This window comes from Electrona antarctica (genome assembly GCF_951216825.1).
Source record: "Electrona antarctica genome assembly, chromosome: 10".
In the NCBI taxonomy this organism is placed as follows: domain Eukaryota; kingdom Metazoa; phylum Chordata; class Actinopteri; order Myctophiformes; family Myctophidae; genus Electrona; species Electrona antarctica.
Window position 1 is genome coordinate 29,570,730 of NC_136791.1, and position 17,171 is coordinate 29,587,900.

Consider the following 17,171-nt stretch of genomic DNA (forward strand, 5'->3'; position numbering starts at 1 on the left):
TTTTGATATATTTTTGGTCAATTGCCTAGCCCAGTCTGTTGAATAATTTGGTCTTTGGTCAGCAGTGGCAATCTCTAGTGGGGTCTAGGGACCCACAGGATTCCTTGAAGGGGTTCTAAATGTTCTTACAGACAGGTCTAACTTGAGAGTGTGCACTGAGGTGGATCCATGGGTTCCATTTGGCATTTTTACACTCAAGAGACAAGAGTTATTATGGAGGTCCTTTTTGAGAACCGCATTCTGTTCATTCAGCTCCAAATGCCCTGCTCAGCCATCATAGCCTGGCTGTCAAAAAGGAGGTTGTCCACAGTCCACTGTCAAAGTCCCATTATGATTTATTTTAGTTATTGAGATGGATATTTCACGCTTCTTTTAAAATGGTTAATTTTGCAGTTGTGTCTTATTGAGGCTTGTCCTTTCATCTTGGCCAGCTGGAAATTGAAAGAGCTTAGATTGTACATTTTATTTTGGACTATACCTTAATTGTTTAAGAAAACCTGGGCTGAAGTGGAGTTGGGGGGGAGGGGGACTTCATAAACGTTACAATTTATGTAAGATTTGTATGTAAGATAAGATTCATAACTAATAAACCATTAAGTGTTTCTTCCTTTTCGTTGGTAGCTGTTGCTTATTATAAACACAACTTCATTCTGATACATCATGCAGGTTTACCGTAACTTGGATTTTCTGGAGATATTGCATTTGGAAAAAAATTGCAATCTGTAATTTATTGGTCCCTAAACATTTTCGAATATCCAACTGGGTGAATATATCCAACCTGAAACCAACTTCACTGCGGTTAAAGGATGGAAGAGTGTTTATCGTCAATCAGGTGGAAACCTCATGCCCAGTAGCCTATTTACCGCAGTATAAAGCTCAAAACGCGTCTTTTCGAGCTTGTGGATCTACTACTGTCGATGCTTAAATGTTGTGTGATCCGGGGGGTAACAGGTACGGTCGCCCCAATTCCATCTCGCCCCAGTTCTTTTACGCCGACAGCTCGGTGCGGCGGTTCTTGTATTCTTTATTTTGTTTTACTGAGAATAAGGTTAGAAATAGGTTTAGGGTTAGGCATAGTTTTACTGGGGTTAAGTTTAGGAATAGGGTTAGGTTTAGGCATAGTTTTACTGAGGTTAAGGTTAGGAATAAGCATAAGGTTAGGTTTAACCGTTTAAGCATAATTTACTTAGATTACTTTAGGAATACTTAATAATTGATATGTTATCCAATAACGGTACAGGTGCAAAGTTACATAACTCCATCCAGAGCGCACCGCAGGCAGCTCCGGCCGTTACGCTAAATAAATCGCTTATTTCGATGCTTGAAAATGATTTTCTTTTTTCTCCTACTTGACCAAATGGGCCTACTCTACACAGTGTGTTGTCCCAAATGGGCTTCCGTAAAAATGCCTATTGTCGGCAGCTGGTGCCTCTGTGGTTTGGATGTTATGATTGTTCACCTGTACCATTCATTCATTGGATATAATATCAGTTTAAGGTAAGAAAATTGTTCATCTGGAATTGTCTTGTACCATGTGAGATCTAGCATGCATAACGTGAATGGCAGATCGAGTGGCAAAGTGAGTGACAAAGTGAATTTAATGTTTAAAAGTAATTTAATTCAATCAAATAGGACTTTTCTGTTTGTATGTATGGGCTGTCAATGCCAGAAAGTAGTTTTTTGTCACTCAGTAGGCCTTCCCGCATAACTTCCGGGTATGATGATGATGTCACACGCATAAAAGAGCACCGAAGTCCTGACGTCACTGTCAGTAGAGGGCGTCAGTCCCCAGGTTCGTGTACTTTTTATGAAGCGACCTAAAATCGCCCTATGGAGATTTCACTGCAAATAAAAAAAATACATGAACCACTTTGACAGACTGGAATGGCTTAGGGTCGACGACAGAGTACAGCATCTTGCAATGGGTCTGGTCCACAAGATTCGATACTCCACCAAGATACCCATGTACCTGTCTAGATACTTCCTTAATGTTAACGAAGTCCACACCCACAACACCAGAGGGAGTGCAACGAACCATGTACAACCCAGATTCGGCACAAACAAGGGACTAAATTCTTTTCGCTCCTATGCCACCAAAATGTGGAACGCCCTACCAACAGTCATTAAGACATGCAAATCCCTTGACTCCTTTAAAACCGCTCTCAAAGGGCACCTACGAAAAGGCGTAAGCCGCAAAAAAAAGAAAAGGGCACCTATACGGATGGCTGCAATTCGAAACTGGCCCCTGTAAAATCTGAATCCCCTCCACCGCCCCCCCCCCCCCCTTTTCTCCTCACTGTTTCTTTTCCCTTTTTACCTCCATTATGATGAATTTTTGTTCTGTTCTTTGTCTATATAGAAGTGTCTATTTGTACGTCTCTAAATGTTTTGATGAATTGAACATGGTGGACCCTATTGTAAACAAGTGTAATGCTTAATTGGGTCGTCCACTCACAGTTAACAGCCTTTGTATTGAGTTTGTGCTTGAAATTTACTGTAATTCTGCAAACTGTTAATAAATATTTCAATCAATCAATCAATGTGTATAGGCGCCCTCTACTGAAAGTGACGTCAGACTTCGGTGCTCTTAGCACCGAAGTCCTGACGTCACTTGCATTGTAATCTCCATAGGGGGATTTTAGATCGCCTCATATATTAAAGAACTGTGTTTGAAAAATAAACCGATCACCCCGGCCTTTTCACTCATATGGATCATCAACTGAAGGTGGAAATGTACAAATATATAAAAAAGCGCTAGAAACGAGTGAAACAACCCAGAGACTACATTTCCGGTATAGGCGGGTGGCTGCATCTGCCCGTTGCACAACAGAAACTGAATGTTAATTACGTTTATTTTTATTTGATTGATATTTAATGTCTCGTGGTTAGTACGAGTCGAGTCACCACCAGCTGAGCTTACGTCAACGAGGAATCTCAGGAACGCAATGTGTTGACAGCTGGGCGTGATGTATATTAGCAGCGACATTGCCCTATTATGTAGTTTCAAGGCTTTTGCGGCCACATTAATTCCATTTTCTCCAGAAACTGGCTGTATCAAATATGAATGGACATCATTAACGACGCACAGCCACTCCCCTGACAGAAAGGCCGGGGTGGTCGGTTTATTTTTCAAACACAGTTCTTATATGAAGCGACCTAAAATCACCCTATGGGGATCTCAATGCAACTCAAAAAATCACACCCGTGTGAACTGAGTGGTGTAAGGTCTTAGCCTGTCTAACGTAATGAAATCATGTCTGACGTAATGAAATCATGTCTGACGTAATGAAATCACACCCGGGTGAACAGGGTGAACATAGCAACCATGCTCATTTTTTCTGCACAAACAAAGCCAGTTGTATGAAATCACACCCGGGTGAACATAGCAACCATGCTCATTTTTCTTCGTCACCTCTGTCTGTAGTTTTAATTTGGAGCAGAGTGGTTTTCATGTGTGTTACAATGTTTTTGTTTTCAAGTTCTTTGTGTTGAGGTGTTCTTTTAGCTCTTCCAAGTATTTTCCTTTTAGTCCTTCCGAGTGTCATCCTTTCTCTGTTTTTCTTTCTAACCTCTTTCTGTGTAATTTTTTTCTTCTTTGGTCTTTCTTTTTCTACTCTTCTTATTGAATTTCGTAATCGCTGAATTTGACGTTTTTCTTCGTCACTTCTGTCTGTAGTTTTAATTTGGAGCAGAGTGGCTTTTTTTTTAATATCAATTTTATGTTGTTTCATTTTATGTGAATGGAAAGTATCGTCTTCTGATGTTCTTTTCCTTGAAAATGATCTGTGACCATGCAGTTGATTCAACAGGGGTGTTTGTCAGCCTAATCAGCTATGAACTGTGGTCTGGTCAGGAGGGTCTGGCTGGGGTCTGGTCAGGAGGGTCTGTCTTGGCAAAGAGCAGCCGTCTTGTCTATTGGGCTCCCACCGTCTTTAAAGATCGGGTCTGGTCAGGAGGGTCTGTCTCGGCAAAAAGCAGCCGTCTCGTCTATTGGCCTTGTCTGATTCTGATAGGGTCGTCTTCGGGTCTGGTCAGGAGGGTCTGTCCCGGCAAAGAGCAGCCGTCTCGTCTACTGGGCTTCCCACCGTCTTTAAAGATCGGGTCTGGTCAGGAGGGTCTGTCTCGGCAATATCTTTGGCTAGGTAGACTCGTCTTCTGATGTGATGATTTGTGACCATGAAGTTGATTCACCTGGAGTTTTTGTCCGATGTGAGGTATTATATAAGGTAAGGTATTATATACCCTGATCAGCTCTGATCTGACGTAATGAAATCACACCTGGATGTGATTTCACAACTGGCTTTTTTTGTGCAGAGAAAATGACCACGGTTGCTACGGTCATCCAGTTCACCCGGGTGTGATTTAATTACGTCAGAAATTATTTTGAACATAGCAACCATGGTCATTTTTTTATGCACACAAAAGCCAGTTGTAGGAGTGGTTTACACCACTCAACACAAAAGCCAGTTGTAGGAGTGGTTTACACCACTCAAAAATACATGAACCTTTGTATTGGCGCCCTCTACTGAAAGTGACGTCAGACTTCGGTGCTCTATTCTGGGGGGAGTATTCACCATAGAGTATAAAGAAGGATAGAGACTGAACTGGCGCGAAGGTCCGCCCCCCACCACTTCCACGGGTCCGCCTGCAGTCCCTCCTCTTACCACTAGGGCCCAGTGCTTCAACGTTGGAGAGCCTCACTGGCCCCTTGGGGGGTATTCACCTTAGAGTATATAGGTATTATATACTCTAAGGTGAATATATAGGTATATACAAAGATATGTAGAAGATATGTACAGTGGCTCACTCACAACGTACGTGTCGCCTTGTTAGGCCTACGCATTTTTGAGTGGTTCAACCACTCCCTTACGGAGCTATTTGTGTGGGTGGCTGGGTGGGTAGGTCTGAGCACGAAAACAGCATGGTTGTTTTTCACCTAACACACACACAAACACACACGCACATATTAACTGTATATATCATGATTTCGGGTGAGCCAGTACAGTACAGTACAGTACAGTGGTAGAGGGTACAGTAGAGGGACCCCCACACGGTAACTCTGTCATTTCTCAACCGTTTCGGACGAGGGGCGGCTCGCCGGAATCGGCCCGGCCCCCTGGGCGCGTTCCTGGATGTTCCAGGGACCCCCCGGGGACCCCCGGAGACCCCCACATGGTAACTCTCATTTCTGTACCGTTTCGGACGTGGGGCGGCTCGCTGGAACCGTCTTCTAAAAACAAATGGAGATAATGGTTAGATTATACTTTTGAGCAACAAGAGGTCTAGGAAACAGGATGTTTTTTCCCAATAAATTATAATATTCATTATTTGGTCTTGATATGATTCTTAAACCCATAAATACTCTAAATACTCATACATGATACATAGATACTAACATATTTAAGGAGAAAGATATAGATGGGATGATATTTGGGAGATGAAGAATGAAAAGGAAACTGAATGTCTGAAAGAATGAAACAAGATACAATCTCTCTGTTTTTGTTTTGTAATTTATTGTCCAATGCTATTCCATCCTTCTTTTTAACCAGAAATATACTATCTGTGTGTAATCTCCTATTACAGTTTTTCATGATTGTTAACACACAAAAATTTGGCACAATTTGCACAACCTTCACTTCATGTAACTAATCGCTGGACACAATTTGCACTACTTCACACTCCCTTATCTGCATTAGACTCTGACTTTCCTTCTTTACCCTCTGGTGTCAATTACACATCACCTTCTCCTTGTAGTCCAAACACTTCACACAAAATGTTCAGTTGTTGCACACACTTCTCACGTAAAATCTCAAAGCATCAACCTACAACACAAAAATATTCAAATCTCTAAACATTCAGAGATCTTTTGAGCCTTTGAGTCTTTTGAGCAAGCATCGGCATTTATCCTTTTATTTTATTCATATAAGATGTCTGGAAACACTATGTATTTGTGTGTCTTATTGGTGTCTGTTTCAGTATTTGCCTGATGAGTTATAGGATATACAGTAGGCTATGTTTCCCACAGGTGTAACTATATAACTCAGTGTCAGCCCCCTGCTAGTAGTGGTACCTGTCATGTCATATTGGATTGTATGCTGGCCATGGAGGTTTCATCTATAAATCAAATCTTCTATTTATTATTATGCCTGTGTGAGCTGAAAGAGACTTATGGGCGTGCGTGCGTGCGTGCGTGCGAGCGTGACACAGAGCGAGAGACAGAACAACAGAGGCAAAGAGACAAAGAAACAAAGATGAGAGACAGACATAGATAGAGACAAAGAGAGAGTCAGAGAGACAAAGAGACAGAGACACAGAGAGAGACCGAGACAGACAGACAGAGAGAGAGAAGAGCACCACTGTGCCACAGCACACTCCCTTAACATCTACCTACCTACTGCTGTTCATGGCGTTGCCATGGATACAGTGCCCTCTCTTGTATCTGGGTTGGTACATAGGGATGGATGGGGCTGCTGGCTGGGGCTGCTTTCACTGCCTCTGCGTCATATATTCATACCAGTGCAGCTGAGAGCTGCCCCCTCCTCCTCCTCCTCCTCCTCCTCCTCCTCCTCCTCCTCGCCTCCGTCTCATCCTCCACTTTTCACACCGCTAGTATACAGTGTACGACGTCCCCTTCGTTTGTGACTCTCCATCTGCATCCTCCTCCTCATCGCCTCCTCACACACCTCCCTCTGCCAGAGGACCGGGGGGGAGAGAGAGGGGGGGTGGGACTTTCTCTCCGTGCGCCTGTCTGACCCAGGAGGACTTTCTTTTTTTTTGTTTTTAGGTGACCGACTGCCAAGGTTTTCGGTGCAACTGCGTGTGAGCTGACGGACGCAGAGGAAAAACAGGGGAGACAAAGGTAAGCGTATAGCGGAGGATGTTGGGTGCACGCGAGCGAGTGAGACTGGGAGATAGACGAGTGTGTGTGTGCGTGCGTGCGTGCGTGCGTTGGGGGTGCATGGGGGGGGGGGGGGGGGGGGGGTAAGTTCAAGACAAAAGGCTGTAGACCTGTAATCACTGATGATGACATGAAGTCCTCATCCGATACAGTACCTGATACAGTCTTGTAGTCTTTAAGCATTTTCTTCCTTTTGAGTTTGCATAAAACGTTGATATGATCACGTAAACAAGACCGGCTATCATTTCCTTGTTGTTGTTCTCTTTCAGAGGTCAATGTACTAATAATGAGTGGCACTGTTGGCAGTGTATTGATTTGTGTGTGTGTCTGTGCGTGTGTGCGTGCATACGCATGTGTGTGCGTGCATGCGAGCATGTGTCCCTTGTGCACGTTGCGGTCTGTCAGACAGTGTTATTGAACTGCTGCTACATGTTATGACAGTGAACAGCGGAGCAATGCACAGATGTGTGCACATAGCCTGTACCTGTGTGCCTGAGAGACTATAGGAGAGAGACTGAGGAGAGACACACAGAGAGAGAGAGAGAAGGACAGCGAGAGACCATGCCTGACTGTGCAGGCAGTGTTGAAGTGCACAGATACTAAACCTAATCTGTAGCGCTGGAAACAGAAGCCAATCACATTCATCCCCCCACCCCCCCAATTTTCTCTCTTCCTCTCTCTTCACTGCCAGTATTGGAGATCTCTCTCTCCTATTCTCCCTCTCTCTCTCATATCTGCTTTGTTCAGGGTTCGCCATTTTACAGAGGCAAAGATGTTGAGCTAAATGTCAGATGCACAGATCCTGTCATCCTGATGCACACACAGGGCTCTCACACAGAGCACTGAATTATCACCAAATACAGATGAAGGAGAGGACTCTGACACAGGCAGACTTTTGTTGGAACAGAGAGAGAGAGAGAGAGAGAGACAGTCTGTCTCTCTGTAGAAGGGCAAACAACAAAGACAGAAAGAGTGTGTGAATGACAAAAGAGAGAGAGAGAGAGAGAAGGACAAATAAGAAAGACAGTTTCACAGTTTGTGAAAGAGAGAGAGAGAGAGAAGCAGGGTGCGAGAAATGGATGGCAAAACAAGTCTGGGGGGTTAACAGGAGGATCATGCAGGCCTTATGGGGCCGTTCGTCATGTCCTGAGAACAGTGTCTGACAGACAGCATTTAGCTGTGATGCCTCATGCCACCAGGGTGGAGTGTGTGTGGGGACGACATCTGTCAGTCCTCACTTTAATAGAAACACTTGTTTGTCATTTTTAGCATGTTGAATGTGAGTGATGGATGACAGATCTGGCCGCGGCTTGTTAAAATGATACGGCTCAACTCACTCAAAATGGAAAACATACAGTGAGTACAGTACACTGTATATAATGATCTATCCACAATCAAATAGTATTTGAGTATGAATTCACCACACGTAAACATTGCACATGTGCGTCTTAGGATGCAATAGTTGATTTCATTGTACTGAAGTATAGACAAGAAATTAAGTGGTTTGATATTTCTCTCGTCAGTATGGTCCAATGTTGCCGTGGTATATATACCACTAAGTGGGCGTTAACATTTGACTTTCTAAAGATCCTAGGCCATGTGGCCCATAGTTCAGAGCCTATCTCCTGTTTAATATTTAGACCTGAGGACGATTCTACAAATGTCTTCTAAATCCTAAAAGTATTCTGAAAACCCATGTTTCTATGTCAGTGGTGCTCAGCCTTTTTCATGTCAAGAACCCCCAGAATTATCTGTATTTGGCCGCGGACCCTCATCTGAAAATATGTAGTTCCAGGGACCCCCCAGAAGCAAATATTTCAGTTAAAAACGTTCGCTCTGAAAGAATATATATATTCAAAGATTTGCACTACATTTTCACGATTTTTCAATCTACAAGCGAGTGCCGCGCTATGAGCTTGTAGATCTGCTATTTTTCAACAGCTAAAGTACAAAATGCAATGTAAATACACCAGAATTAGCAAAGATGCTAAATTTAATCCACAGTCCCCACACAACACACACAAACAAAACAGGCAGGCAGGCACTGAAGCACATTACCGGATGAGACAAAGCATAACAACATACATACAGCATACATTACAAGAAACAAAGTACAAGATTATTCTATCTAGTTTAGCAGCGTTTTTAACCCATTTAGGCCTGAGGCCGATTCTAAAAATCCTTCTAAATCCTGACCTAAGTTTTATGAAAAACTTCAAATATTTATATAGCAGCATCAAATTTTTGTACTTTTGGAATACTGTACATACTGTACAGAACACCAATATGGGTTCCCGGCCTGAGGGGGTAAAACACCAAAAGGGGTTCCCGCCCAGAGGGCAATATAGAATTGTAAGTAAAGTAACTTGTGCATAAAGTGCATTATTGCTTTCAGGTAATATCTCTGCTGTCGGGAGGAAACCACTGACTTAACTCCAAAATGTTCATTTTTCAGGAAATTAAAAATATACATTTTTCAGGAAATTTAGAAAACCGTATATTTTGAAAACAAAGCAATACTGCCTCGTCAAAGTTGGTGTTGTGACTTTATATATTGTCAATGATTTGCATGAGAAGGGGAGAGGTGGTGGAGTTAGTTGTCTTAGCAGACAGTTTGAGGGTGCAATGGAGTTAAGAGGTTTTGTCCAAAGTGGTTTTTTTTTTACTACTTTCCATTGGTTCAATATTTTCCAAACAACACACAGATGTAAAGGGTGTTCAATAGCACTGATTTATGCAAAAAAATAAAATCAAAAATGGAGTTAAGAGGTTTCCTCCCGACAGTATGCTGTGCAGGTGCACTACTAGACTATTTAACTATACATGGTCACAGGTTTGGTGGTCGGGTAACCATTGTTTTATTTGTACTTAAAGGATGGAAATGACAGACAATCTCTTTGTGAGCTTGTAGATCAGCTATTTTCGGCATGCAACCAAGTCTAAAATAACTTATACTGGATCTCTTGTCCACTAGTCCCTTCCTAACATTTTAGTCTAGTTTTTATTTTAAACCTCGACGTCCCAATCTGAGGGTGGAAACTCAGGCCACTGAGCTGGTACTTACCATGCTTTTTTTGTACTGTCTATTAATAATAAGGAAAGGACTTGCAGGACACTTGCAGGTGTTACCGATGATACTAATTAAGGTTGTGTTACACTATGGTCAAATCTATTGGGGATGTCCAATATTACCGGCCTCCCGATATTATCGGACGATATTTGCATAAAAAAATGTAATATCGGAAAATATCGGTTTTAATTCATTTACATTTCTCCCGAATTTATGATTTGGACAATATCGGGATATCGGTTGTCGGCGAAACATTCAATACCGGACATCACTGCTTTCGTGCAGGGCTAGCAGACAGCTTGCAGTCAAAATTAGACTGTCATCATGCAGTGTGTGTGTGTGTGTGTGTGTGTGTGTGTGTGTGTGTGTGTGTGTGTGTGTGTGTGTGTGTGTGTGTGTGTGCGTGTGCGTGTGCGTGTGCGCGTGTGTGTGTGTCTGCCCATGCCTGTTCCTCCCGCACATGGTCTCTGGTGTCCCGCGCAGCGCTCCAGGTGGGCTTTGCATTTTTAATCGATACTGTCTGTAGTGATTAACACTGCTGCTGTCTCCTCTCTGCAACGTACAGCACACACACACACACACACACACACACACACACACACACACACACACACACACACACACACACACACACACACACACACACAGGAGAGATGGATGAACGCTGTGCATTATTATGAGTGATGGAGGACAGGAGAAATATGTCATGCACGAAACATGCAAGACACACACACACACACACACATGGGTGCGCGCACACACACACACACACACACACACACACACACACACAGTGTGTGCATGTGTGCCTGTGTGTGTTGGACGTTAATGACCCTCTGCCTCTGGGCTCCTACTGAGTATGTTTATCTCCCACAGCAGCACCAGGCAAAAATAGATGATGCATCACTACCACACACGCACGGAGTACATGCACGCATGCACGCACGCACGCACGCACGCACGCACGCACGCACGCACGCACACACACACACACACACACAGACCCCTTGTGCATTTCGCCTTTTTCTCTCTCCTTTGCTCTAATTGCCTCCCTCCTGCTTTCTTACTTACATGAGCACACACACGCACACGCACATGCACACGCACACGCACACTCCATTCCCGGCACATGTCTTGCTCCCCCCCCCTCACACACACACATAAGGTCGTACAAAAATAGCAGACCCACAAACTCACAACAGCTTGCAGATCAGATTTTCTTTCTTTTGTTTTTTTATTAGGCTTATTTCTTCTTCCTTCTCTTGTGGCCTCCCACTATATATAGGCCTATTAGAGAGAGAGAGAGAGAGAGAGAGAGAGAGAGAAAGTGAGAGAGAGTGACAAATACCTGATTTTCAACTTCCTGTGAGGAAGTAGTCTATATACAGTTATACACTATACAAGAGAATGAGAGAGAGACACACACACACACACACACACACGCACGCGCACACACAAAATTCTGGTGTGTACAAGCAACGCTTTGTAGCCTACCACTCCCTCTCTCTCTCGCTCTCTCTCGCTCTCTCTCTCTCTCTCTCTCTCTCTCTCTCTCTCTCTCTCTCTCTCTCTCCCCACCCCTCTGACTGAGTGTTGTTGTTCCTCTCCAGAGTGAAGCCCTGCCTGGCTGCCTGGCTGGCTGCATGCGAGGCGAGCGGCGTGTGGACTGAACGCAGCTGTTCTGCTCTGAGAAAAGCCCAACATGTGAGAAAAGATGTCCGTTGGAGGCTGTGCTTGTCCCGGTGAGTCTCTCTCTCTCTCTCTCTCTCTCTCTCTCTCTCTATATCTCTCTCTCTCTCTCTCTCTCTCTCTCTCTCAGTGTTATGTATTGCTCCCATTTCCTATCCTCTCTATTTCTCAAACGTAAACTTTAACGCCCGTGCCCTTATATTTTATTCTGCTCCTAACTCACTTGGAGTTACAAATGGACTACATTAAACACTGCATGGGGATTTTAATGTGTAATGTCATTTAGGCTATTATCTTTAATACTTTTCCCTCCGAATCTCTTTTCCCTCTCTCTCTCTCTCTCTCTCTCTCTCTCTCTCTCTCTCTTTGTCTCACTGCTCTCTATACAATTTCTTGTGTCAGTGATGTGACTGATGTCAAAGTGTTGCAAGTTGGCCTGGGGCCAGTGTCAAGTGTGCGCGCGCGAGTGTGTGTGTGTGTGTGTGTGTCTGTGTGTGTGTGTGTGTGTGTGTGTGTGTGCGCGTGCGTGCGCGTGCACGTGCTTGCTGAACCTGTAATGGCCTAGTGTACCAGCAGTGAGCTATGCTCTTATGTGTCTAACCAGGGGCTACACACTGCACTGTAGCTACAGACATTTGCTGTTGCTTTTACTCCACATAACAACCGTTTGAAAACAAGTGTGCATAGTCACTTAGTGTATATAAACCAGTGGTGGGAAAAGTACTCAATTGTTTTACTTAAGTAAAAGTACCAATACTGCAATTTAGAACTACTTTGTTACAAGTAAAAGTACGGAATTGAAAATGTACTTGAGTAAAAGTACTTAAAGTACTAAAAGTAACAATACTCATTGTCCAGAATGTGCCATTTCACAAGTTCAAAATGTGTACAAAATCTATTGAAAATAGAAGATCTACAAGCTCACAATGCGTTGCATTGCGACGCATTGTGAGCTTGTAGATCGGCTATTATCAAATGGCCGAACTGTATAGGGTTGAAAGTGGTTAATGTATGTTTTATAATCAAAATTATCCTGCTGAGGAAGGCTTTGCATACTTATTTTTGGAATGAAGCTACAATATAATAGTTGGTTTTTACGTCCTGTCCAGAAAGGAGAGAGGAAAATTTGCAACTGTGCGTGCGAGACCAAACCTCCACCGCAGTCCAAAGACGGAATCCCCCTGCTCGTGCCATGAGGGCACATATTGCACTTTTATAAGCTTCAGGTATACCAGCACTATTGTCACGCATAAGGTGTCCTGTCCGACACCAGGGTCTAAGTGGAGGAGAAGGGAGACCACCTCCAAAACCACTGCAGATGTACTAGCTCACATCTCAAAGTCGCAACGCTCGCTTTTGCCTTCCTAGTATTCTCTCTCATCGATGAGGGTCTGATGAGAGTTGGCAGTCTACAGAGAGAGAGAGAGAGACTGAGAGAGGCACTGGGTTTAGTGTGTAATTGTCTTGTGAACAACAGAGTGCCAGGGGACGAGTGCTATAGTGTACGCGTACAGCACAGGGCGGTGGAGTGATGTCTAACAGGCCCCAAATTGAATCGCAGCATCCGCTGAGGGGATCTCTCAGACCATGAGGGCATTGAATTAGGGTGCCAGGATCACTTTAATGGCCCTCGCTCAGATTCAATGGCGGCGTGGCACTGAAGATGCTTCACACTTCTTCACACTAGTGACATCCTCGGTTTTTACTTCATGCTGTTTGCAGTGGTGGAAAGTAACTGTACTTAAGTACAATTTTGAGGTATTTGTACTTTTCTTGAGTATTTCCAATTTCCAGTACTTTTACTTCTACTCCACTACATCTCAGAGCCAGAATTTGTGAAATGGCACATTCTGCACAATGAGTACTTTTACTTTTAGTATGTTAAGTACATTTTGATGCCGTTACTTTTGTACTTTTACTCAAGTACATTTTCAATTCCGTACTTACTTACTTACTTGTAACAAAGTAGTTCTAAATTGCAGTATTGGTACTTTTACTTAAGTAAAACAATTGAGTGCTTTTTCCACCACTGGCTGTTTGTAACTCAGAGAATGAAATCTAACACTGAGAGTGAACAGATGTAACCAAATAGACGCGGGTTTCATGAGCAGTGTTCCTTTCACGGGCTCACATTGTCTTGTTGCTCGCCCCTCTTTGGTTTGCACTCTGCAAGAGAGAGAGTCTTTTTAGTGAGGAGCAGAAACGTTTTAATGACAACCACATGTTTCTAGAGGATGTACACAGGGAAAGCAAGCAGTCAACGCACGCACGCACGCACGCACGCACGCACGCACGCACGCACGCACGCACGCACGCACGCACGCACGCACGCACGCACGCACGCATGCACACACACACACACACACACACACACACACACACACACACACACACACACACACAAAGAGATGCATGCAGCTTTTCATGTGCAAGTTAAGGGTTAAGGAAGGAACTTGCTGCGGCAGGTTTGAGCCAGTGGATCTCTCACACAGATACCCACATTGAAAGATGACTTTCCAAGTCACACTTGTAGTGTGTGTGTGTGTGTGTGTGTGTGTGTGTGTGTGTGTGTGTGTGTGTGTGTGTGTGTGTGTGTGTGTGTGTGTGTGTGTGTGTGTGTGTGTGTGTGTGTGTGTGTGTGTGTGTGTGTGTGTGTGTGTGTGTGTGTGATGAAAATCATGCACTGGTCGTATTTGAAGGCAGGTTTGTTTACATTCTTGTATGATGGTGGCAGAGGCTCCTCCCCCTGAAGGCTGCAAATAAAGAAAAAAAATGACCTTCCTTCTTTCCTCGAGTCCTTTCCTTTCTGCCTCTTCCTATAGAGCGTCGCAGTCCCGCCCCCTATGGGCCCAGGAAATTATTCCCGTTCATTTTCCTCATAGACTTTTCAAAAAGTATTTATTTAAAGACCTTTTAAGCCTCGTACAAAGCCAACTCTTGTCGTGACAAATCATGACAACAAACAAAATTTTTTGGCCCGAACAAAGAATTAGAAGAAAAAAACGGCAGGTTACAACACTTTTTTTGTTGTTTTTCTTCTTTGTAATTATTTGTTTGGTCCAAAATATTGTGTTTATTGTCATGATTTGTCACGACTCGAGTTGGCTTTGTCCGCGGCGTAACCATCTTTAAATAAATACTTTTTGAAATGTCTATGGGAAAAATGCATTGGGAATCATTTCCTGGGCCTGGCGTCGTCATGACAGGGGGCGGGACTGTGACGCTCTATAGCCTCTACCCCTCCTTTTTTAATGACTAATTAATTAGTAGGCTACATAGTAAAATCCTTTAAAAACTAACTCTCAGACGGGGCCATTTGGTTCCACTTGGACATGTCTCAGAGTTAAATTCATAATCAGGATCATGCCAGCTCAGAGTATCCAACTATAATGGAGGAATCTGTTGTGTGTGCAACGTGCGTGCGTGCGTGCATGCGTGCGTGCGTGCGTGCGTGCGTGCGTGCGTGCGTGCGTGCGTCACTGTCAGCCCTGTCCGTGTGCAGGGACGTGCAGAGAGTGTTAGAGAGGCAGGGGCTGAAAATCCGTATTTTTGGACAAAAATAGCAGATCTACAAGCTCACAACGTTGTGAGCTTGTAGATCAGCTATTTTCGGGGCGCAACCCAGCACTCTTTAGCTAGTGGAGATGCAGTGTAACGAGATGGATTTCTAAACAAATTTGTTCAACACAAAATGCTGCGTTCAAGTTCAGGAGACTTTGGGGGAAAAAGCAATAATTCTCCTGAATGCTGCCTTCCGGTATGGAAAGGAGAGGAGGGGCATGTGCATTTCTTTCACCATAGTAAATCCTGCATTTGTGGTCTAGAAAAGGGCAGTTGTTCTACAGACGGGTAAAAGGGCAGGGGGCTGAAGCCCCCTTTGATGTCTATGATGTGTGCACGTCGCCACGTCCCTGTTCGTGATGTAGTCTGGCGTTACCAGACTGACTCTCGCAATTTCCAAATGCTTTCATCATACAGTCTGGACCATACATGGACAACTGGCGGCCCGGGGGCCACATGCGGCCCCCACCATCACTCAATGCGGACCGCAGGTTAATATCCGAACATTGATGTATTATTGATTTCAGGCTAAGCAGATTACTAGTATGAAAATGTTATCGTCTTTTTTTTTTATGTCCAATGTATTTGTATTTAGTTCATAAAGTTAACATAACTATAACAAAATGCATTTTCAATTAAATAAAAATGTTACTTTTCAGGATTCCAATTAAAAAATTCAAAAGATTATTCAGGATTTCAATTCAAATATAGCAAAACGCGACGCGTTTTGAGCTTGTAGATTGTCGAAATATAGTGGCCCTCTCCATCGTCAAAGTTGCCCACCCCTGGTCTGGACCAACGGATGAGTAAGGGATACAGCGGAAGTGGAGCCTCCTCGCCACTTCCGTTTCGTCTTTACAGTCGTGCACATTTATCCTAATATAAATAGAAAACATCTAAACATATATAGCGTGTTGCTTAGCAGAAAAGTAAATAAAAGAAATAAGCTCTAGAGATATTTTAAAATATATTTTCGTGAACGGAAATGGCAGCTTCCGTTACTCAGCTCATGGGGGCTATAGTTCCAGACTATAATTCCACAATCTCCAAATGCTATATAGATAGTATTCGGAGATTGTGTAATAGTTGTCTGGCTACGTGAGACTATACTGTCCGTGTCTTGTCTGACATGGCCGTGACATCCTGCATGCTGCAGCTCCTGTGTGTGTGTGTGTGTGTGTGTGTGTGTGTGTGTGTGTGTGTGGGTGTGTGTGTGTGTGTGTGTGTGTGTGTGCGCGTGCGTGCAGTGAGCGAATCACCTCAGAAAGGCTCTCTGGCTAATAGAGTGTAACTGAATGGAAGCCATGTCGCTACACAGTGGGGTCTAATCACACGCTTTGTTCTGACTAAATGGTAAAAATAGACCCCATCCCCACCCCCACCACCCCCCGCGCACGCACACACTATTTCTCGGACTCCCCCCCCCCCCCACCCCTCTATCTCTCACTGCTGTTTGTAACATACTGTACAGTGGTTGTTGCCTCATGCAGAAAGAAAGTCACATGTCTCCTGATTAGAGGAAAAAAAGTGGCCAAGATGGCAGCCAAACAGGCTGGGTGATTAGCAACAAGAGTATTTTTCTCCTACAAACGATTGAATGGAATTCACGTGTGTTGCTCTGAATCAATTCTGTGAGGGGTTGAAGTCAGTGATGATTGACTCCTTGAATGAACTAATGTAGACATTTTCATATGAATGGTTTATCTGTCTCCCATTCTCTCTCTCTCTCTCTCTCTCTCTGTCTCTCTCTCTCTCTCTCTCATCCTTGCGTTTGTTTGTTCCGCGTCCTGCCTCTCTGTTTTTGTGTTCCCCTTTAAGATCTCTACCTCAGCCACTCATTTGCCAGATCAAAATGGCTCTGTGTGAGAGGGAAGGAAAGAAGGAATGCGTGGGGGAGAGAGAGAGAGAGAGAGAGAGAGAGAGAGAGAGAGAGAGAGAGAAGAGAGAGAAGAG

At 43.9% G+C, this 17,171-nt stretch overlaps 1 protein-coding gene across 7 annotated transcripts in view; it reads left to right on the top strand.

Annotated features, from left to right (window-relative positions):
* The first annotated feature begins 1,393 nt into the window (after positions 1-1,393).
* Positions 1,394-17,171, top strand: part of LOC306931340 (LIM domain-binding protein 1-like) — a 41,366-nt gene continuing 25,588 nt past the window's right edge. For 6 of the 7 annotated variants that reach the window (XM_079512696.1, XM_079512698.1, XM_079512691.1 and 3 more), the window contains exons 1-3: positions 1,394-1,497; positions 6,785-6,859; positions 11,579-11,710. In XM_079512696.1, coding sequence (XP_079368822.1) covers positions 11,683-11,710 — 28 coding nt within the window. In that variant the 5' untranslated portion in view covers positions 1,394-1,497; positions 6,785-6,859; positions 11,579-11,682. The remainder of the gene's footprint in view (positions 1,498-6,784; positions 6,860-11,578; positions 11,711-17,171) is intronic. The other variant, XM_079512697.1, reaches the window with a different exon arrangement.